The sequence below is a fragment of the Leptodactylus fuscus genome, chromosome 3 (assembly GCF_031893055.1).
Source record: "Leptodactylus fuscus isolate aLepFus1 chromosome 3, aLepFus1.hap2, whole genome shotgun sequence".
NCBI classification, from domain to species: Eukaryota; Metazoa; Chordata; class Amphibia; order Anura; family Leptodactylidae; genus Leptodactylus; species Leptodactylus fuscus.
The window spans coordinates 88,111,234-88,135,706 of NC_134267.1; the positions used below are offsets into that span (position 1 = coordinate 88,111,234).

The window sequence follows — 24,473 nt, forward strand, 5'->3', positions numbered from 1 at the left end:
CCCATTTGCCCCAGGTCTTTTGACTGAGGCCATATGGTAAGGTGAACTTTTTCTTTAGATCTGTTCACATGGTGGGGTGGCCAAGAGCCTGGGAGCTTAGCATGACAGCAGGGGGGCTATTAGTAAGCTGGGTCACTACACTGCGGGTGTGGTGTTGAAGTGGTGGTGGTTACTGTGCAGCACTGTACAGTAGGGATCCACTAAACAGGACAATGTGACGTGCCTAATGGGCATACACACCTTGATAAAGATCCTTGTGTTCATTTGTGTAGATTTTGCTGTGACAGATAGAGCAAATGTACACTATTGGGAAGTGCAGGCCACATCTTTTTTGTAAATGTTGGGATACAAATGTATGGCTGAAACCAGTTCTAACATTAATGTTATAAAATCTAGACTGCTTTCAGACTGTTCTTTACACTACAAAGCCATGGATGTTGTAAATCATAGTCTTTTTCCCATGTGCCATCTGTTTTCATTTTGCACCCGCTGTATATTTTTCAGCAATCGCCTAGCAATGTATCTGTGATAAATGAACAGCACACTGGCAGAAGATGGATGGCATTTTATTCTCACACCCATAGACTTGCATGGCTGAGAAGAGTAGAGAAATGACAATTGCATGCCACTATTTTTTTTTTTTTTTTCATTGCCTCACAGTCCGTGAAAAACAGTGGGCGCGTGAATTGCACCACTGACAGCAATGCAACTGTGTAAAGACAAATTTTTTATTCCCCATGTGTCTCATGGGTTACTACTGTACTACTGGCAAGAGTTGAACAGTTTGTGCACAGACTGTATAGAGACCTCTACATGAGTTCCCTTCTGTATGGACAAAAAGATTTGGACATTATCTATTTTCCCACGCACACTCTATTCTCTGAAACTCTGACAACCAGATTGATGTTCTGAGACTATAGAAAATTAGAATGTGACCGTTGTTGTGTGTATATGCTCCCATTCTGCACAATATAGTTACCTTGTGAAATTGTGTCATTTTGTTCCACATTTTCCTTGTCGTCCTTCTCCTCCTGCACACAGGACGCTGCAGCCATTTGAGCTAATGCTGATGCACAGTTGGCAGCCACCCCTGTAAATGACAAGGCAAATAAAGCCTATAGCAAACATTTTAGCCTGTTCATAAAATAGAGAGATGGGTGGGAAGTTTTACATACAAATACACGTACACACACGTCAATTTATGACAACAGAAAACAACCTGGGGAAGACTTTACAATACTGCCCAATGTGATAACCACATTTAGGACACTTTAAGACTGAGAGTTCATGTTATATGTAGAAGCAAGAACAGAATCAGATCCTGTTCTTCATCAGAAAGAATTAACCTACTGCTTTACCCTGACATTAACCCTTTCTTAGATCCAGATATTCAGCTACAATCAGGAGCATCCAAATACAGCACAAAAGGGTTTCCCTGTAAGGAGGTGTTCACACTTGCACCGCTGTCTGCCCACCATTATTCTAATTAGGGCCTTGTTATGTATTTTGCATTTGGGCAATGCTTAGGAGTATTTGAGTCCAGTGGGGGTCCTATTAGTGATTGATAGCCATCACTGTATGCAAAATCTTTGTGACTCAACTGCTCCTTCCAAGTATACAGTAGAAAGAACTATGAAATACATTAATAAATGACAAGTTATAGTGATTCTTTTCCCACAAAACTACATATCAGTCTGCTGATCTCCTCCTGCTCTGTAGCATAATGGCTGCAGATTAGACTGCATTTCTTGCTAATGGGTTGCCTTTAAGCAAGACATAACTGATACGAACCCAACTTTCTATTCCAGATAATATACAATGGCATAAAGCAGTAAATTAATATTCTAAACAAGTAACCATATATTCCCACATTACAGAAAGAAATTACTATAGATAATAGAAAAATACCTAAGGCACAGCTGAGACGAGCAGCTTTTCTGAGACCATCAAGGCTCATACAAATAGAATCTCTTTCTTTCTGATTTTGTTCCTTCACACCTTCTGCACCCAAAATAAATGACAATCCTTTTGAGCTCCCTGCCATACGCCCAGTTAATGGAGCCGATAATGTATCTATTAAGTTCTTCCAGCATCCAATAAGTATAAACCGTGCAAAAGCAACACCTGAGACAGGAGAAACAATGATATGAGAGATCACCATAGTAGTTTGGTATTTAACCTATGTACTGTAAAATGCTAAACATGCATTGCAGAAGAACGGTCATTGTAAAGGATCGTTCACATCTGCGCCCGGTCTCTGTTCATACAGGTTTCCGTTTCCTGCACAAAACAGAGCAGGAGACAGAAAGCTGTAGGACTCTTTCAAACCCCTAATAAAAGCTGGTCTGTCTCTTATAGCAAGAAGTAACTGCTGTGGATTCCTGCTATTTTTTGGGTGGACACCCCTGAGAAAAGCTGGTTTGCACGTATATAGCAGGAGGTAACTGCTCTGTATTCCTGCAAATTTGTGTGTGTGTGTGTGGGGGGGGCACACCCCAAAGAAAAGCTGGTTTGCACGTATATAGCAAGAAGTAACTGCTGTGGATTCCTGCTATTTTGTGGGGGGCCACCCCTACCAAAAGCTGGTGTGCATGTATATAGCAACAAGTAACTGTTCTGTATCCCTGTTTTCCAGCGTCTGTGGAAAGCTGGACTCCTTTCCCTGCAGTGTATAGCTCTGAGAAGAACTGTTGTTGTTCTTCGTTTTTTCCCTGCCTATCTGAAGCTAATGCCTATCTAGCCCTCAGCAGATATGTTTCTCTCCCTATCTCTCACTGCAAAATGACACGAATATGGCAGCGGCCGTTCTTATGAATGGGAGGTCACATATTTTCGGCAGCCAATGGCTTTTTCAAATTTTTTCACTGCCTCCGTTGTTGTAGTTGCTGTCCCACCTCCCCTGCACAGTTATTGGTGCAAAAAACATGCCAGGGAAGGTGGGAGGGGACACAAATGTTTACTGCGTATGCCACGTGGTATTCGATTGGGAACGAATACCTTGAACGGCCTGATATTCGATCAAATACCTAGTCGATTAAACGGTGTTCGCTCATCTCTACTCAGAACCCTACATGTTATCCCCACCTTGCAGATAGATAGGCACTGATTCCTAAGGGGAAAATTTTGATTGATTCAGGTGACCCTAGACTATCTATACAGGCTGGGTAGATATGCTGGGTTCTGGTGACAAACTCCCTTTAACACATTCATTTGCCATACAGAGAAGTTCACTGGCACATAAATATCCAATACAATATTAGGAATATATATTTTAACCAGATTAGTTGGATGTTTATACTGTATGTTAAAGGGGCTTGGAAAACCCACTTTCAAATACTGTTTTATTATTTTGAGTTTATAGATGAATTTTGACTTAAGGTTAGATTATGTTATTTTCCTCAGTAATACAAATACAAACAAGCTAAGGCACCATGCACATTAGCGTTTTCCATTCTGCACACCTGCAACAGTTGTTGGGTCCATATTCTTGTCAGGAGGGAGGGGAGATTGTGTTGCCATACATGCTTGAAGCTGTCCACCGATGGCACTGCTCCCCAAACCATCGATATCTTGATTATAAAAACAAAATCATAATAACGTAAAATGTCTACAAATAATGGCACAGAAATACAAAGTACATGAGTACAAGGTATAAATTAGAAATGTTTTGTACATTCTATTTACTTATTTTGTTTTACAGTTACTTATTGCTACTCATTCGTGATGGCAGAATTCTATTATAAAGCATACATGGAGAAATACATGTCCAAGAACTATTTTCTCATAATCACAACAACCCCTTCATCTTCTGTATGAGTATGTGTGTGGCCCCTAATACATGGTTAATACTGCTGACAGATTAGCTCTTCCAGCAAAGTCCATGCAAACCCTGCTGCCATAACAGCTGATCTGTAAGGGGTCCAGCCCATGTGTCACAACCCCAACAGATCAGAAAACTGATACGGTATGGATAGTATATCTGTATTAAACATGCATTAGGGGCACAAAACTATAATGTGAAAACCTAGCTTAATTTGTGTTTGTACATTTAAAGGAGATGTCTGATGAGGTCAAACCTTTGTCCACAGATTGTGTCTCTACACAGTCTAGCACTGTCAGCACATGCCATTTGACATGTCAATTCACCTGCCATTATAATGCCATTATATTCCGCTGCTCACAATCTAAATTCCCTGAAGTGTGGGAGAAAGCCAGAGTACCAGGAGGAAACCCATGCAAATACAGGGAAAACATACAAACTCCTTGCAGATGTTGTTCTTGTTTGGAATCGAAAAGACTCCAGTGTTGCAGGAGTGATATTCTCTGAGCCACTGTGCTGCCCATACATTTAGAGAAGGAACTACAGCCCGAAGCAGAGCACTAAGAAACTTGTCCAAGACATACAGTATAATATTCCATGTACTAAGCAACAAACAGAACAGATTCACTGAATAATAGATGACTCACTTATGAGCATAGTAATAAGGGGTAGACATTGCCCTTCTGGGGTTCCCCAGTAACCAGACTCTCCAAGCATGTTCCTGTCCAGGATTTGATGATACAGTTCCTCAATCCAAGCCTGGGAGAACACTATGACCACGCCACTGGACTGTACGTGCTTCATGAATTCTTTCTGCACAAAACATACAAAATAAATCTGGTCATATTGCCATTGACTAAACGCTAGAAATTTCTTGCAAGAGTCACTCAGTAGCCACGTGTCGCTCTTACCTCTCTACATGCACCCCCTTATCTTTTGGTGGTTTTAAGATCTCTGTGTACCTTGGCATCTGACATCAAAGATCATATGCGTGACACCAGTTAACACTAGAGAACTGGGCTTTGCCACAGAAACATCATTGCACTTTTCACACTTGCAGTTTGTTAGGTTGGGCTGTCTGCTCTTTTTCAGCTGGCCGCACATACATTTCACGTAAATCTACACGTCAGCAATAAGTGCTGTGCTCAATATATTCCTGACAAGAAACTGACTCTTCTTCCAACATATCCCTGCCAACATTTAAGACAGACATTTCGATTTGTATGTGCCATGAACCATAAAAACGTCAGAAAACTGTGGTTGTCAGACATCAACCTACATAAACAGCCACATGTTCTAAATCTTTGCTAGAAAATAGGCCCAGCTAGTGATATGGTTTTCATATGATAGTAAAATTTCACTTACAACTGTCACTGGAGCCAAGGCAGTTTTCTTCCTGTAATAATCACTGTTGGCAAGTTTTAGGTTCAGCAGAAGAGTATAATAGGAGGCAACATATAAACTGTCTGCGTTCAGGAGGGTTTGGGCGCATGCTCCACCATTAGATTCAAAGCCAGGAGAATGCATGACACCTGTAAAAAACATAATGGCAGAGTAAAGGGATTTTATTAAACACACAACATATCCAAGAGAAAGACTGATAGTAAGGCCAAATTCACACGTCTACGTTCAGGACAGGATCACAGGAGCTCAGAGGGACTAAACTAAAGGCAGACAGGGACATAGGGTGAGATTTATCAAGCAATTATGGTGCAATTGGTGACAAAAAAAAATTGTCTAAGGCTATAAGGCCCCACAGCCGAAAAACAGTGTGGAAAAGAATGAGTTTTTCACAGAAATTCCATACATTTTTCCTTCTATTATAATTTTACGGAAAATGCCGGCCTTTCCATAGATTTTGAAATCGCAGCATATCTGCTGTGGATTTTTTTCTGCAGTGTGTGGATGGGATTAGCCAGAATCCCATCCACTTTGCAGACACTGTAAAGGGCCACCACATTTATCAATTTTTTTTTAGACACTTATGACTTGTGCACCAAAGGGAGAATGGCTTTATGGGAAGGGATGTGACACTGTGACCTGTGGCACTGTGGTGCAAAAAGGTGCTAAAATTTGGCACACTTTCGTGGTGTAAACTAAGCCAGCTAATATGTAGAGTAAAGTGATACTAGACAGCCTAAGAATACAACAAATTTATCAAACAGCATCAGACTTTTTGATAACTGTGTCAGTGTAAGACTACACTCTCTAACTTTTAGGCTAAGGCCCCACTTTGCAGAAACATAGCATTTTTATTTATTTTTTTTGTAGATTTTGCTGCGTTTCTTTTGTGCCACAGGCAGGAATGGAATGAGCAAAAGTAACTAGTACTTTATAATAAAATATTTTAAAACGTTAAAAGAGCTGCACAACATGAAGCCTCAGCCTTAGACAATATTAATAAATCTGCCCCACCGTGTCCACCTGAAAGATGGAAAATAACTGGGACATATCACAGGTTAGGTTGGGTTTGTGAAGACCCAATGAGATCATGAAATTCTAGGTTAAGGGTTTGTTACCAACTGCTATGTGTCAATTAAAATGGAATCCACAACATTGTGTCAGATCAGTTGCATAAAGGACACCACTGGTGCTAGATGGACTCTACTCACTTACAATTGGATATTTCTGGGTTACATAAAGTGTGGTCAATTTTGCCTATTGTTCCAAGAGCCTATGAATGGGCACTGTATTCATATTGTGTTGATCTGCACCTACATAGCGACTGTCGCACCTCCACAAGATATATCATAAATGTCTGGCAGATGCATCTTTCACCTCTGAAATTACAACTATGTAGAGAACAGGATTCCTCTCACTTGGCAAATCACAGCTGCACGCAGGTAGAGAGGGAATAAAAAGGTTATCTGGGCTCTCTCCAGTCACTTTTGCTGGAGTCTCCAAAACAGTTAAGCTAAGGCCCCACGTAGCATCCCGCATCAAAAAAAAGCGCTACGGGAGAAACTGCAGCAGCAATACACAGCAATTTTCCCCGCTGCACTTTTTCACAGGTTTCCTCTGCAGACTTTCTGCTTCAATTATACTTATAGGAAAACCACCAGCGTTTCCATACGTATATTTGACATACTGCGATTTCTGAAATCACAGCATGTCCATAGCGTATTTTCCCATGACTGTGGGGATGGGATTTGCTACAATCCCAACAACTACACCGTGACTGTAAAATGTCCTGGTTTTGTATGCGACCTTTTCACAGTGGACATGACGCATCTTTTACACAACATGGGGCCCCGGCCTTAAGCACAAAAACAGCCAGTACCCTGTTTTGGAGATAAAGGTGGGACATGCATCTGTCCAATGGGTAATCCATAAACATCTAAGTTGGAAATACGCCTTTAAAGGTAAAAAGTTTAAAATCATAACACTGAAAAATAGCTAAGCAAGTCTCACTGTGGAGGTACACAATAATACACAATTATTTCAGAATACTTACCAGCTTGTAAACTTGAACAAAATGTTGACGCAAAATTCTGCAAAGTGGAATCCACTTCCTCCATCCTCTGCAGCGTCAGGAGTCGAGGGATAAGACCTTCAAGAGATTGTACAAAGAGTCTTGCACTTTGCTGATCTGCCTCCTGGTTTTTCAGTAGTTTTAAGGACAATGCAGCAGTCCGTAATGATCTATGGGCTGGACAGTCTCTGGGTGTCTGGTCTTCATCTGCCAGGGAGCAGTTATCAGAACCAATGTCAGAAACATCAGATCTACCGGAATCCTTTTCTGCAGCCATTGAATATTGATCACATGAATCAAACTCAGTCCTGGACAGATCCTGTTCATCAACACTAAAATTACTCTCACTGTATCTCGACCCATAAGATCTTGTCCTGCTGTCAACAGACAAGAAATTTGTTATGTCAGGAAAAACGGTCACATGACTCCTTTGAACAACATCCGGTTGGTCTACGACATCCAGCTCCGTATCTTTATTACGATTAAGAGACGGAGACTGTGCATTATTTCCTTGCCCATCAAGGTTATCTTCTGGAGTAGTCTGGCCTAAATCTCCTTCTAATGTGGTCTGTCCAGTATCTGTGGTCACGCTAATGCTAATGTCAGGACTCTTCTCTGTTCCAAGCTCCCATGGTGTATGTTCAGATGACAGAATGCGTCTTTGCCACCGGAAATCTGCCTCATTGATTTCCATGGATTCCCTGCTTGATTCTGCTCCATCTCTCAGCTCCTCAAGACGCCTTAGTAGATGCTGAACATGAACTTCTTTAAGACCTTTCCCTTGGCTCATTTCATCTAAAGCACCAAGTAATGCACAGACACATGACACTGAGGCATAACAAGCTTCAATGCCTCCTTTCATACATGCTTCTGCCATTCCATCCATGATCCTACAAATAAATTAAACATTTTTTGATGTTGTGCCTTAAAAATGCTTGAAGTCTTACCCATCTCTATTCACATAGGAGTTAATCACTATATAATAAAAATACAAGACATTCTATTCACACATATACTGAAACCAAGAAATTATATATTAAAGCATAGGTTGAACATTGGGTTACAGAATCTATGTAACAGGTTGAGCAGCTTTGTAAAAACAGTGTATTATTATCTTGACTATGTGAATTACAGCCTACTTATAGTCCAGAGCTGCATTCACAATCCTGCTCAATACTAATATGAATAATATCATCCCAATTACAGTATAAATCACCAGAGTGCACACTGTGGAGACAGTGAACATTAGGAAATGCTGGAATAAGTTACTTTATCAGTCCTCAAAACAATTCTAGCCAAAATTGGGCTATACCACATACCATTAATAAAGCAATGAAATTTCATAGCATAACCTTTTCTGTATTACATCTACATGGCTTAAATAGGTTGTCTTGTCATGGCAACCCCTTTCTTTAATGATATTTTAGGGCATATGAATGTCTTAAATTAGGCTCCTCCATTTTGGACCTACTTTGATGACACAGATTGAATGGATTTGAAAAGTGACCTCCCGTGTACGTCTTCTGCCTCTCCGCGGCGAGGTTAAAGAAAAAACGGTTCCTCCACAGAGAGCCAGAAGACGTACACGGGCGTTCACTTTGCAAACCCATTCAAGTGAATAAGTTTGAAAACTGACCACCGGGTTTCCATCCTCTGTCCAGTTTCTCGCACATTAAACTGGGGACAGCTGGAGCGGGCATTAAACTGTGGAGGTAGCTGGAGGGGGAACCTGTCTCCCTCTAGTTGCCCCCAGTTTAATGTCCCACTTTATCTGCCATTAATTTATTGTTCCCCTCCAATACCCCTACTGCTAACGTCCCCCTCCAGCTGCTCCAGTTTCATGTCCCCCTCTAGTTGCCCCCAGGTTTATGTCCTGTACCAGCTGCCATTCATTTATTGCCCCCCTCCAATTACTGCCACTGTTTAATGTCACCCTCCAGCTGCTCAAGTTTCATGCCCCCTCTAGTTTCTACCAGTTTATACTGGGGCACCAGGAGAGGGACTTAATACTGTGGGGCAGTTGGAAGGGAACATTATAATGTGGGGACATATAATATACGGGTGACTGTAGGAGGATTATACTGTGTGGGGGCACATGAAAAGATGATTGAGAATGGGCGGAGTCAACATAGAAGTGGATGAAGCTAAATTTGCCGCAATGCGGCCCTCTAGAATAGTTTTAATTTCTTATGCGGCCCCATGATAAAATTAATTGCCCACGCCTGGTCTAGGCTGTGCTTGAAGTATGCACAATAACATGTATGTGCTGTTTCTACTCCCATATGCTTGTCATTTTTGGCACATAATGTTGCATGAAGATTTAGACACATTTATGAAGAAAATACGCCAAAAAGAATAATCGTTTATGCCTAGTTTGCCTATTTCAATTTTCAAGCTTAAAACCTGAAAAACTGCAAAATGGTATTAAATTAGAACCAAAATTATAGTCGGTGTAAAGTTATATAAAAGGGTTGACTGTGATAAATCAGGTATATTTTTAAAGATTGTCCAGTCTATGGTTTACACCATCTTACTATTAGACAAGATGGTAAATCTACTGCAGTGTATGTCCTTCACACTAGTGTCCATCTTTGACCACTTATAAAGTATGATCATAACATTGAAGAGCCCATACTAAAATATGTCTTTATATTGGGAGTTACAACATAGAATCTATTATCAGAACCCCAGTGACAAACACAATATTTCCATGTCACCGTCAAGCGTTACCACCTATGGAAATACTTACAGCTTGAGCAGGTCCAGATGTGACTTTCTCTTTGATATGGACCTTTTCCTGGTTTCTGGCTCAGAAGTGCATGGTCCAGCAAGATCGAAAAGTCTTTGAGGACTGCTAAGTATCTAGAGGAAGAGAGATAAACTGACTGGCTATGAAACATGTACTGGGAACACTCCTGCAATAGTTCAATGTTGTGTGATTCAGGTGCAGCCCACGAAATCTATGAGTCTATGTGAAAATTTCCACTGCTTCTCTGCCTGAGAGCATCTCAAAGCAAGGTCAATAATGTAACAGGAGAATGTCACGGACACAGCTATTTGTTTTAATGGTTCCGCTGACTCAATGTACATTTTCCAAGACATAGAACACAATACACCAGATGGCTATACTTAAAGCAATGGCAAAATAAATACAATGTTAAGCACTGCCAATGTACAGGAGTTTATCCATGTGCATAGGTCACTGTCACAGTGGGTTTGTCTCATAAATCTGTGCCGGGCTTTCAAAGACAGATATAAAAGTAATTCCGGAGTTCAGTTGTGTCAAGCAATTGTGCTGGATGCAATGGTTACTAAACATATATGGCTTTACAGTTCCCTTGGTTACCTATAGATAGGGAAATGAGATCATATCACTGGCTGCAGAAAAAGAATATAATATAGACATGCATGCTCAGCTCAGTGAGGCGTGTATGACTTTTCAATGAGGAGAGTGGAATAAGCCAGTGCTAAAAACCTTTGGAGCCAGCTTTTCTTCCCTAAAAACAAAATGATGGGTTAAAATCCAAACAAATTCTTTTCCCTGCCATCTGGGGAAAGTCAGGACAGTCTACAATACACATTAGGGTCTTTGTTTATTTGGTTATGTTTGTGACACCCCTGCACTTAGGTTGCAATCCGAAATTCCAACCTTGTAATTTTTGTTCTACTGATTGGACCTCTGCTGGTTTTTCTTATGTTTGTAACTGTTTTTTTTTTTACATTACATTGTAAAATTTTTCTTTGTTTTCTCTTTTCAATAAAAATCATATTTAAAATACAATACACATTAGGCTCCATTCATATCACATATTTTTTACATCCATTTAGCAGGTCTGTTTAATGGATCAAAAAAAAACAAAAAAAAAACACAAGCAGACGGCCATTATTTCATATTGAAATTGAAATCAATCTTAAGCAAAAATTGATCCATTTCTATACCTTCTATACATTTTTTGGATGAACACTTAAAAAGGGCTGAAATGGATCAGTCTTTTTTTTTTTAGCTTGATCTCTATGTAAAGAGTTGGCAACCCATCTGCATCTGTTGACATCTGTTTTTTACATACATTCAATGGATCCGTAAAAAAACATGATCTGAATAGACTTAAACAACAATCTAATGACTTCTGAGATATTTTACTGCCAATGTTTATCCAAGTAGTTGACTGCTTTCATTCTTATGCAAGTAAGAAGTGCCACCATATACATGCCCTGTAGCGAAGAATTCATAGTACGAGCCATGCACAGTTTTGTGGGTTTTAAGGAATTCATGAAAGAGTTCCATAATTACATATCATTACACGTAACCTTCAGTGACTCATTCCTTTATTTTCTCTATATCGTAGAGAAGAAAGCCAGAGTTTAGGCAGTGAATAAAAGAAGCAGATTACTGCAATTCCTCCTCTATAAACATTCATTAGCAGTCTTAACTGGAGACCTCCATATGCTTAATGCAGACAAGTAAAGAATAAAGAGGAATTCATTCCTTGTTCAGTTGAGGAGCGGTAAAATTTACTAGATTCGTACTTACCTCCTTCATAATTTTTATAGCTTCCACACGATTCTGGGGTGGTGCGTATAGTAGAATGCGGTGATAGAGCGACTGCAGGACAGGTCTCATGGATTCAACAGAACCCATTAGGCGAACTAACTCAGCGGCAATGTAATAAATGGTTCTGGCCACTGGTCCACTCAGAGCTGGTGCTGTAGAAGAACATGCTGACCCCCGACCCTGGTCCGCTACGCCCGTTGATTGACATTCTGAATCAGCAAAGGTGTTATTGTGGGCAGAAGTTATTGTTTTGTCATGGACTGGATTTCCAAGGATCACTACCAATGCTGGACAGAGATGCTTCCTGGAAAATAAAAATCATATACCTTACTACTTACAATAACACTTTAATGCATAGTAAAATCCTTTTCATTTTTATTTTTGAATGACTACTTACCATATTAAGTCCATAAAGCCTTTGTGGTTGTGCATTGTAGGAGATGAACTGTTCAGCATAGACAATATACATTCCAAATATAGGAGCTGCAAGGGGTGATTCTCACTGCAAACATACACAGATGGGTGACTGCATGTTCTAAAAAGTTTCAACATTTGTTAACAGTTTTGATATTGCAGCACAGACCTGACGCTCCAAGCAACACCCTAAAACCGATATTGGGGTCTCCAGCTATAGATTTAACCTGCAAGGTCGTACAGTGTCACTGAAAAGCACAGAGTCCGAATAATTCCTATTTATGCCCAGTCAATGCACGCTAATGGAAAATCCTTTGCCATTGGTTTGGCACTTAGGGTCCGTGAACATGTAAGTGTATTCATCGGAAGATTTTTCCAAGCATATATGGCAATTGTGCAAAACAGATGTGATATGAAGTGAGATTTAATGATTTCTAAAAGTGTGTTGTTAAAATCCAGGAAATGTGTAAAATTTATAACACATAACACTAACAACACTAGAAAAAGGCTATATCATACTTACTTAATAACTGCCTGCAACTTGTCACACAGGACAGTCAGGACAGATACAACATCATCACACAGCGACTCTACGGAGGGTCCAGATTCTAGGTTATAGATGAAAGCATCAAGGAACACAATAGAAAATACACTTTAGAACCTCTAGTTGTGGCTGCATATTATCCTGCTGTTTATGAGCTTATTCTAGTTCCCATCTACACGTCTGAAAAATAACGATAGGATAACTGTCTCCCTATGAAACTAGCTCTTGTGTGTGACTGTATACATATGTATATGTATGATGGCAAGGGTGCTGACAAAGTGATGGCTGCTTTCTTGAGCTGCTGAATACATTGCTGCTATGTAAGCAACAGGAAATAAAAAATATTAGCATCACTTATGTGTATCAGTCTGTTTTCCTCTTCTGTGCCATGGGAATTGTGCCAATCCACCTCTGCACCTACAATCGGAGTCATACGTGACGGATTGCTGAAGATACACTCAGTGGCACAACTATGAAGGATCAAAAGTTTGTATTCACAATTGAGCCCCAAAGTCGGAGGACGTCTATACGGACCCACTGTCTAATAAGAGGAGGTCAATACCATGAATGCAAAATGATAATTAAGGGCTGTTATATATTATTGGATTACATCCACGTGTCTTAAATAAATTTCCTTGTATTTTTAAGAAGCCAAGTCCTCCAATATTATGGGTCACGTGTGAGTAAGAATTATACATCACCCAAGTATATGTATTTTACAAGAGTCCTGTAATATATTTTGCATGTACTCTAAGCTACCTCTCAGGCATGCCGGTACACCAACTGGTACTACTTCCACATACTCAAAAATAAAAAAAAAGAAGAAAATAAAAATATTTTATGGATAAAAACTCCCAAATCAGTGACAGATATCACAAGCTGGAGTATATGAAGACTACAGTGAATCTGAGCTTCAAGTTACTCCTCTGACATTGCCTGACACAGGGACTTCTTCAATGGAAAATAATTTTGGGATATGGAGCAACAAATGGCATCCCACCATATAAAATGTCACAGGGGCTCAGTGTATTTTGTACAGGCGCGCCATGCACGTGATTCAAAGGTGTTGTCTCTTCAATGTGGTTGTCAGACAGGAAGTGCGTAGTAACCAATATTCTAAAGTTACTATTGACTATAGAGCAGGAAAAGAGCCATGATGCCTTAGGCTAAGTACACATTGCCATTGTTTGAAAATGTTGTTCTGCTCCGGCATGTTATCAAAACAACGGACTGAAAAGCCGAAAGAATGATACATACATAAGGAGCTCCTGTATCAGTTACTGTTCTGAAACATTAAAAACAACATGTAAGTTTTGTTTTTTTTGTTTATTATTTTGCATGCAGAACTTTTTATTCCTTTCCCCTGGTTTTTAACATTACAAATAATGGAGACGACTGCAGGGAGATGTGCTCAACTGCATCAGTCATTCGATTAGCTTTTCAGTCCATTGTTTTGATCATATGACGTGCGTTGCTTTGTTTTCTTGTTCTCTAAACTAAATCGGATTAAGACAACCTTCACACAATTATTTCATAATTGCATAATGTAATGCTTTGCGTTTTTATAGAGATTTTTGGCCTTGGAGTTTTCCTATAGCATTTTTACTCCTATTAATTTCTGCTTCATTTCCATTGTTTTTTCCGCAGAATGGCCTTAGCCTAAGGCCGGGGGCCCCATATGGCGTAACTGCTGCAGTTTACCCATGGAGGAAAAAAAAGCAGTGTTTTATAGTCACTTTGTAGTGGATAATATTCTAGCAAATCCCATACCCACAGAGTGTTAAAATAGCATTGCGTTTTTGTAAATCATACCTACGGAAACACTGGCAGTTTTCTTATAGGTATAATTGAAGAGGAAAGTCCGCAGAGGAAACCTCTCTGAACTTTCTGTGAAATGCTCTGCGGGAATAACCACAATGCACTGCCATCACGTTTTTCCCGCAGCGCTTTGTTGCTGTAGGATGCTACGTGTGTCCATCACATACAGAGGTGAATAAATTTGGGAACAGAGGTATGTTCTTAGTCATAGATTGTTTACTGTCTACAACACTTACTAGTTACTATGATTTAGCAGGTAAAACTTACATACCTTGGCTACGGAATTCTAAAAGAGCTTCATGGATTTCTGTATTCTGCAAAAGATACATTATTTTATCTCCTGAAAATGCAATTATCAAAATAAAATAAAATTATAGCCACAGTCTCTTAAGACAACTTGTACTAAAGACTTGAAATATGCATTACTCAATGAATACTGTAGGTGTGCTCTTTAACAAGAGAGCAATGAGAAAAACTAAGTTCTCTGTAGATCTAATTTTGCTTATAGGTGTTGTCCTGTTATGGACATTCATTCTGTGTCCTGTCAATAGAGGATATGTGTCCAATCATTGGGAGACTGGTCGCTGGATCCTCCAGTGATCAGAAGGACTGGGAACTGAAAGTCTTCCAATTGCTAATTCCTCCCATTTGCTATTCCTCCCAATTATGCCATTGGAGATGGTGTTCCTTGAAATATCTACACACATAGATATCTGCACAGATAAACGTACACACCTGCCACTATTAGAGGGGTTTTTACCATGAAAAAAACTTTAATCAAACTAGTAGACAATTAAAAGTCAACCAAATTTTGCTATATATATATATATATATATATATATATATATATATATATATATATATATATTTTATTTTATTACTTTTTTTTGGTTTGTGTAGTGGCCCCATCAGAGTTGTCCAGTTTTGCACTGGTGTATTTTGTATGTTGTTTGTGTGTGTCCATAAGCATCATGTGATCATGTGTATCTCAGTTTGGATATCAGTGAAAAACCTGCGATCGGTTGTTATGGAGACCTGGAGTAAAGCTGTGTGACTGTGATCTTGTGTAACAGTGTCATACACCGTGCCTTGCCCCTTTAAAGCTGACATACAGCAGTGAAGAAAAATGGCTGGGTTGCTATGGAAACCTGGAGTAAAGCTCTGATGTGTAATACTGTGTGCTGCGGCACGTATCTAATCCTCTGGCGTGTGTTACTGTGTTCAGAGGAGCGTATCCAGTCCTCCAGCATGTGGTACTGTGTGCTGAGGCTCGTATCGAATCCTCCGGCTTGTGGTACTGTGTGCAGAGGCGCGCATCTAATTCTCCGGCGTGTGGTACTGTGTGCAGAGGTGCGTATCTAATCCTCTGATGCGTGTATCTCAGTTTTGATATCAGTGGATTGTGCATGTGGAGTGACTGTGTGTATGGTAGTTGAAATATGAGTGAAAGACTTGCAGGTTTGTATTGGCTAATGCGGTCATTGTTTTACGGATAGTGTATCTCCAGAATGGTATGGCCAAGACAGTTGAGGCTCAGTTTTAAACTTTCCCGTACACCTGATGTATCTGTGTGCCAAATCTGGTGAGGATCGGTCCAGTCATTTGGTCGCTCATATAAAATCGACAGACAAAAACTCATTTTTATACATGTAACATTAAAAATGTTACTTTGGCAACTAAAAGTGATTGAAACTTTTGCAGAGTTCTCTAACTATTTTACTAGGCGACAGGCTTTTGTCTTGATCGATTGCCATTGGATATGATCATGAATGCAGAAACCTGTTATGGTCTGGCACTTGTCAGAAACCCAGCCACAATTTCCTTATTGTCTCCAGGTTCTCTTCTTATTCATGTAGTGTCTCTGCATGATAACCCGCCCACAATTAGAGAATAATGGCTGGGTTTATAGTCAGTGTCAGACCACAGAAAGCTCCTGCATTAATGGCTGCATTCATTGGCAACTGATCAAGACATCAGACTGTCACCCAGTAAAATGGTTAGAGAACTCTGCAAAAGTTTTAATCACTTATAGTTACCATAATGTAAAACTATGAATTTTCTACAAGTTTAAGGCCCTATGCAAACAACCAACTATATTTCCACTGTGAATTTACAGCAGAATGCACTCAGAGGGATAAGATGCATTCACGTCTATGGAGGCTTCCCTAGACATCCAATCCAATCTGTTCTGATGACACAAATGATCATAGGGTAAGCCCTATCCTACTAGGTTGTGTGCATGGGGTCTTAATATGGTTATGTTCATGGAAAAAACCCTGTAACCAGATCCAGTTCCAAAAGATCTATATTGTCCCCATGAGAAGAATATATGGTAGGAAAGGACAGACAACACTAGGAAAGCAATGCAGTTATGGGCTTGTGATTTCAAACAATGATAATCCAGCAGATAAACTATTATAAGAATATCATTGCATGGCCTTTTTGAAAAATTCCTGTATGTTCTCATTAGAATGAAAATTGCAATAGTAGAATAAATTGGAAGACTTTTTCACAGTTTTTCTCACTAGACTAAGATTTAGTTTGGGTTACTTTATATAGTTATTTTATTGATTTGCAGAAAACAAGGACAATATCATAATATCATATATGATATATATACTATATTATAGGGGATAATAGATTGCTTGCTTTGTTGTGAAATATCATAACCAGTACAGTTGTATGTCTGACAAATTTTAACAATATGACATATGTAAAGCTGCAAATCTCTTAATTTATGGAATATATAAAGCATATAATATAACAAAATGACATCTCACCGGACTGTCCTGCTTTTGGCGTAATTGTAAGGTCAGGTCACTTAACATTTGACTGAGTGTTGCCCGCACAGCCGTGTTTATGCTCCGCTGATGACAACTTGATACATAGGTCTCAATACAGATCTGAATGGGAAAAGGGAACAACAGAACCATCTCCAACATGAGTAAAAGACAGGTACAAGTAATATATATATATATATATATATATATATATATATATATATATATATATATATATATATCATGCATATGTTTATAGGAAGTAAGAACATTAAACCTTAGATTTTCGTCATCTATAAAATGGAAGACCAGCTAAAGAATAATTTACGTTGAAGCAGGATACCTCTAAGAAAGTAGTGGGATGTAAAGGACCAAGGGTAATGCGATGGCATAAAGCAATTAGGATGTGTGCAATGGATTCTTTTATCATTTCATGAATTCGAGAGGCTCCTTTTTTATGGCAAGCCAAACACAACTACAGATGGAAGAAAATAAAAAGAAGTAAAAGCGTAATGCAAACAGAAAAACTAAGACATGCAACACAGAAATGAGATGCACAAATATGGATCCAGGTGCACAAAAGAAATATATCCTAGTATTAAATAGGCGCTGAGGCTGAATAACTTCACATTTAAGCAATATGTGGTAGGACAGTCTACATAGTATACTGCAAGCAGTCCATTTGAGTACATCTCTAAAGCATAATCCATTACAAGAAGCCACACATCAGCTAGAAGACTCTTTGCACAGAAAATAAAGCAGCCCACAAATATCTCTCATGAAATAAAATAATGAGAGTCATTCTTATTATCAATAAGCCAATAGATGTGATACAGCCACCATATAAATGAGACAAATGTTATCCCATTCTTTATTATCCCAACAGAAGTCTAGGGAAGAAAGATACATTAGGCATGCTGCATTTTATCATGCCCAACTCTCTGTTTAAGTGGGAGATAAGACATCACCAGATGCAAGATTGCGGATAATTTACTTCCATTTCTAGTCTGTTTTTAACACGCACGGATACAGTTTTAGCTTAGGCTTACACAGCAGAATTTGAGTTTTGCTCTGCCAAAGCCTGGGCCTTCTGATGTTGTCAGAGAAACACAGCAGGTCTATCTATATTTTGGAAAATTGTCCAAATTGGCAAATAGTTATGTGTGCATCCCTGCAATACCTGATGTTTACCAAGTCTTATCTTACAAAATGTATATGACAAACTCTACCAAAAAAAACACCACATGAAGCACCTTAACTTACCATAGGCATCTTATTACTTCCTGCACATACCTGTACTTAAATCATTTATAAAACACTGGGGAAAACTAGCAAGTAACTAGCAAGTAAGGAAGATCAATTTCCTTAAAGTGCGATATATAATGTAGCGGATAGTAATGGACTGGAATAATGCGACAGTACTTAAAGCATACCTTCAATTATAAACAACTTCAAGATCAAGTGAGAAGCTTCTTTTTTTTGTAGATTGTGAGACCCATATACAGATCACAATATACTTTTTTTTTCCTATCAGTATGTCTTTGTAGAATGGGAGGAAATCCATGCAAACATGGGTTAAACATACAAACTCCTTGCAGATGTTGTTCCTGGCGGGATTCGAACCCAGGACTCCAGCACTGCAAGGCTGCAGTGATAACCACTGAGCCACCGTGTTGCCCCCGAATATAAGAAACTTTGTAATATAGCTTGTGTTTTTTCTCCACATGTCAGACTGAGGTATTTTCTACATATTAGTCTATGAAGAGGGAAGGGGTAAGATGAGGCTGCTAGAAAAAAAACACCTAAAATAAATGCTGCTGCACTCTGCTACTTTGTGCACTTTTAACATTTCAGTGCTTGTAAATAAGAAGCTACCAGTGCACAGAATGAAGCAACAAATCAATTAACCAGCCTGCAGCAACCTTCTAGCTTTCCCCCTTCCTTCTCCATAGAGTTCTGTGTGTGTGAGGCTGCATACGTACGGTATGTAAACAGTATAATTGTAGATAAGGAGCAGGAGAACAGCTTAATAAGTGATGAAGGAAAAAGATCCCATAAATAAAATATATTACAACATATATTCACCTACACTACTCATTTCTGAAAAATTGTTTTTAATTGGAGATATGCTTTAAATGTGTCACCAAGTTTTATAAATTTATTTATTTATTTTTTTCATTTTCCATGTCACTATCTATATTTTGCCTAATCCTAATATTAGATATGTTTTCAATAGAGGTGTTATCTTCTATTGTAATCCTAAAATTAATATTAATTCATATAATAATTGTTATTAAGAACAGAGGAAAAGCTCAGGCAAGATTGCACCCTCATAATCAAATACAGAAAATAGAATAAAAAAATTGGTTTTACAGTTTAGCCAGTTTAGTAATTATTCAATCCCATAAGACTTTTAACACATCTGTCGAGACCCTTTAGTGCCCAGTATAGCATGAGAGACTATACTATTTAGTTTCACAGGGGTAACAGAAACGCATTGCAATGAGTGAATGACAATGCCAGATCCTTACAATCGTGTGCAGTTTCCCATAGTGTTATCTTTATTTGTAAATGTTAGAAAAGAGTTAATTGCAAGATTGTTACACTGAACGCAGAAAGAAATAGACAAGCACTGTGAATTATACAAGGTGGTAGATTTATTAGTATTAATAGATTTGCTTTATCTGCCATAACTTACTTCAGCAATCTTCAGCACTGAGCTACCATTCAGCTCAAATGTGGACGTATATGTGATGCAGAGTAAGACCTACACAAATAATAATAAGGTTAGTAAACCAAATAGATACCCAAACTCATTCAGCATTTATTAATATTTAATACTTAGAGAGAGATGATAATATCATTACAGATCCCATGGAGACACTGATTTCTATGACTCTGCTGGTGACTAACCTGTGTGTATGCCATTTGTGACCCCAGCTTTGCAATGTGGAGACATGAGAAGTGAAGGGCTACCAAATTATATATATATCTAATGGTGATTCTGGATTCTAGGTGAGCATGCTCTGTAATAATTTATTATATCATGAGCCTTAAAATGGTTATCCAGAATTAGAAGCTGATGACAAAGGAGCAGGACACAGATAGCGACAGCTATGGTGGTGTCAGGTTCTCAGACCTACTGATCTGAGATTGAAGACCTATATTTAGGACATTTTAGTTTCGAAAACCCTTTTAAACTTGCCTCACTGTTTATATATAGTACAGGTCCAAAGCTCCTGAACCCTAAGGGTATGTTCACACAGAGTTTTTTGCAGACGGATTTTGACACGGAATCCGCCTGCAAAAAAGGCTCTCATTGACATCAATGGGAGCCACTCGCTTTTTTTTCCACTAGCTAATAGCGGAAAAAAGAAGCAACATGCCCTATCCTTCTGTGGATTCCACGGCTGAGTCAACTGCGGCATTCACAACTCGAGACACACTCTGGTTTAGACCCATTCATTTGGGCCTAATCAGAAGCGGGATGGCGTGACAAAATGCCGATTCAGTGCATTGGCATCCCGTTACAGCTAGCCATGCCAAAAAACTTTTCTGCTGTGTGAATTAACCGTAACGGGACACGCTACATACACAGAGCAATATCTTAACTATGCCGTGCACTTTGAATATTCTCACATAAATGTGGATAAAAAATAAATGAAGTAGTCCATTTTTTCACAGCCATTTGTATCCATCTGGGACCCATTTTCACAGATCCCAGATCCCACAGATTCAAGTCTACTGACAGATCTCTGAAAAACTTACAATAATAGGGCATATCTTATTTTTTTATTTTATTTTTTGATATTTATGAGAAGGATGATTAAGGTGTGTTGTGCACTGCCCCTACAGGTGCAGAACTAGGCAGAATACAGTTTTGGTCAGTTTTACCCAGAGTATTACCCATAGTAATAAGAATGCCTCATCTTTATGTAGTCACATAATATGTAAATAACATAGTAAAGATTCAGCTTCTTAATTTAGAGAAACGTGTATGAGGGAACACAATTTTCTGCCATTTGCATTGAATGCTTGTATGTGCAGACAGACACACTAGATAACATTCATCGCTGCTGGCTATATATGTAGTGTTTGTGTGAATGTTTTTCCATAATTCAGCAGATTATTGCCATTGACATGTTAGCAGGTGTTACCATCTATTATACTGCGATTCTGAGCCAACCACATGCAGAAGACATCTGTCACATGATGGCGAGGAATAAGAGCTCTATTGCTATGAACCTGACAAGTTATTCTGGTTTTTAAGTACACAGTGTGGACTGATTTTCACATAGCACTTTATAGCTTCCGTGTGATTTCTACACAGGGACACAATACCATTCACGCATTTACAGAACAGTTTCCTGATAGTGTTTTACTGTGGTCACTGTTACTGTGGTTTACTGTGTGTCTGTCAGAGGCTACCAGCTGCTGAACGTGTAGCTGAACAGCTGGTAGCCTCTGACAGACACCTATGATGGTGGTATATCTCTCTAGAGAACTAAGGATTAGCCATGTTGAAATTCAACAGTCTAATCCTTCCTTTTGCAGACTAGGTTGAGCAAACATATACAGAGACATATGCAATACAATTATATGGTTGGCCGGTTCTGCCAAAAATCAACAGTTTGGCCAACCAATATTCTAATGTGTATGGTCACCTTCAGTATTTACTGTAACTTGTCTGCAATGTGATAGCGGTAAGGGCCTCATGACGCAGTAGAATCTGGCATTGAATTTGATGCAGATTCCACTCCAAAATCAGGGACAGATTCTGTCATGAATCTACCTTCCATTGTATTCAATGGGAGGCAGAGACTGAAGCATGATGCTGAAAAAGTAATCATGCTGTCTATCTTGCCACACATTCCGTGGCTAATATAGTTGAAGAGCCCTAGGCTTTTCATTTGACCTTAGAAAGGAAAGGGATAAAGAGGGATGCCAACCTCAAATTCTTCTTCACTTTCTGCTACCCGTGGTTTTGGCCAAAAGTGTCCAAGTTCTCAAAATCAATGTTTAATGATGTCCTTTACACGGACTAGAAAACTCTTTTTAAAGAGTTTGTCCTTTTTGTTAGAAGGCTCAGCTAACAATAAATAAAATGTTCAATATCCTTGTAGAGCCACTACATATGAAATATAGTGCTATGTGAAATTACAGGAGTGTCCATGTAACAGGTGGACAGGTTTTTCAGAGTGAGAGATGCTCTGAGTAGACTGTCGCTAATAAGTAAAGGGTCCTGAACAAGTTTAACTTGAATGACTTATATGGGTATATCATGCCACAAGCACTCCCCATGATCACTAAAATGAGTGGACACCATAAGTTTTTACCAGACCCAGGACTGCTTGGTCCTGACTCTGGTATTGCAGCAAAGCCCCATTATGTGATACACTTTCCCCAGTCACATGCTGAATGTTCATTCGGTGTATGTATGGGGAAAAATTTATGGGGTATGTTAAATATTAACTTCCTGGTCTATCGTTCTCAAGGAAGATAAGAAGCATCAAGCAGCAGCAAATTCCCCTTTACCCACTTGGAACACATGAAGAATCAGCCAGAATGAGTATGTGTTTGTATAAGGTGTTTAGGACGAATACCTGTCAGACAAACAAGCTACGGAAAGTGTATGGCAGGTTTTAAAATTTTTTAAACTGTTCCTTAAATGTTCTAGAATCTATATAACAGGTTATAATTATACATCTCTTTTATATATAGAGTTCCATTTTTAATATATAAAATTTAGAATAATAAACCTACCCATCCAAACTTGTAGACTCACAACCTGCAGCTTTTTGGCAGAAATATATTCATACATATTATAATATTTAAGTACTTACTTTCATAACTTCAACTTGTAGATCTTCATGTAGAGATGGGGTGACTTTTACCGCATTCAGCATCTGGTTAAGTAGCTGCCGCTCATCAGATTCTGTTTCCACGGATACAAATCTGTCATCTGCAAGAAGTTTCTATAGAAAAATGCAGCATAAAAGCAATGAGTCAGATCTGAGGTCACTAATTCTTGTGATTTGTGCGACCAGTCATCCGAGCCTAAAATTTATTCTCCTAGTTTTTCACATCCTAATGTAATCTATGGTCTATAAAAAAAAATGTCTAGACAATCATTTTATACATCTCATAAAAGGTTATGTTATTGATTGAGATGTTTTCAGGGCTTCATTTATGTATAAGTATCAAAAATGTCAGCACATTACGTTAAAGTATCATTTCAGACAAAGGCATTTATGGCATAACTTTAGGATGTGCTGAAGTGTCTGGTAGGTGGGAGACCTGCCTAGGAGAACAGGAGTCCCCTGAAGTTTGCAATACAAGATGGCCAGTAGTAATCGCTGATAGGAAGAAATGCCAGGAAAAGAAGAGTACACCAAGGGATATTCTGTGTAAATTGTTTAATAAGGATATTACCTACATTATCCCCAGAAGGTCACTTAGATTATCATTGTGGTCAGGGGTCTTTATTGTGGTAAATGGCTTCAAACTGTTTGTAGTGATGTAGAAATGACAGGACACCCCTCTGGAGACTGACAAATGCATTTATACCCTCATAAAAGATTCAGACACTATTTATACCCCTTGGTTTTCGTTATGTTACCTGCATGCCAGCTAGTGCTTGTTGGGCTAACTTCATATTCTTTGACTCCAGCGCAAGTTGAAGGGGGAGAAGGCATCTTTGCCTTAAAAAAGCAATGAAAAACACCAAATAAATCTGAATCACAAAAAATAAGCTTACTTGACAGATAATCTCATAAATAGCTTACTGCCAACTACCTTTGCAAGTCAGTCTCAGATTAAATATTATCACAGATATGTTTAATAACCTGGGGTTATCATAAAAACATTTCAATTATTATCTTTAGCTGACATATTGTTTCACAGTCAGCTATAGGGAAGACATGAATATATATATATATATATATATATATATATATATATATATATATATATATATATATATATATATATATATATATATACACACACATATGTACAGTGCCTTGTGAAAGTATTCGGCCCCCTTGAACTTTTCAACCTTTTGTCACATTTCA

General features: G+C 38.8%; 1 protein-coding gene across 2 annotated transcripts in view; it reads right to left on the reverse strand.

Annotated features, from left to right (window-relative positions):
- The window catches only part of ARFGEF3 (ARFGEF family member 3), a 58,125-nt gene that overhangs the window by 24,629 nt on the left and 9,023 nt on the right, over positions 1-24,473 (reverse strand). Inside the window, exons 3-17 of one of the 2 annotated variants that reach the window (XM_075267912.1) lie at positions 24,020-24,101; positions 23,244-23,375; positions 20,099-20,167; positions 17,401-17,523; positions 14,892-14,934; positions 12,782-12,866; positions 12,242-12,346; positions 11,824-12,148; positions 10,042-10,154; positions 7,275-8,182; positions 5,186-5,352; positions 4,468-4,633; positions 3,462-3,569; positions 1,909-2,124; positions 980-1,090 (exon numbers count right to left, since the gene is read on the reverse strand). In XM_075267912.1, the coding sequence (XP_075124013.1) occupies positions 980-1,090; positions 1,909-2,124; positions 3,462-3,569; positions 4,468-4,633; positions 5,186-5,352; positions 7,275-8,182; positions 10,042-10,154; positions 11,824-12,148; positions 12,242-12,346; positions 12,782-12,866; positions 14,892-14,934; positions 17,401-17,523; positions 20,099-20,167; positions 23,244-23,375; positions 24,020-24,101 (2,753 nt within the window). Of the gene's footprint in view, positions 1-979; positions 1,091-1,908; positions 2,125-3,461; positions 3,570-4,467; positions 4,634-5,185; positions 5,353-7,274; positions 8,183-10,041; positions 10,155-11,823; positions 12,149-12,241; positions 12,380-12,781; positions 12,867-14,891; positions 14,935-17,400; positions 17,524-20,098; positions 20,168-23,243; positions 23,376-24,019; positions 24,102-24,473 lie in introns of both variants that reach the window. The other variant, XM_075267911.1, reaches the window with a different exon arrangement.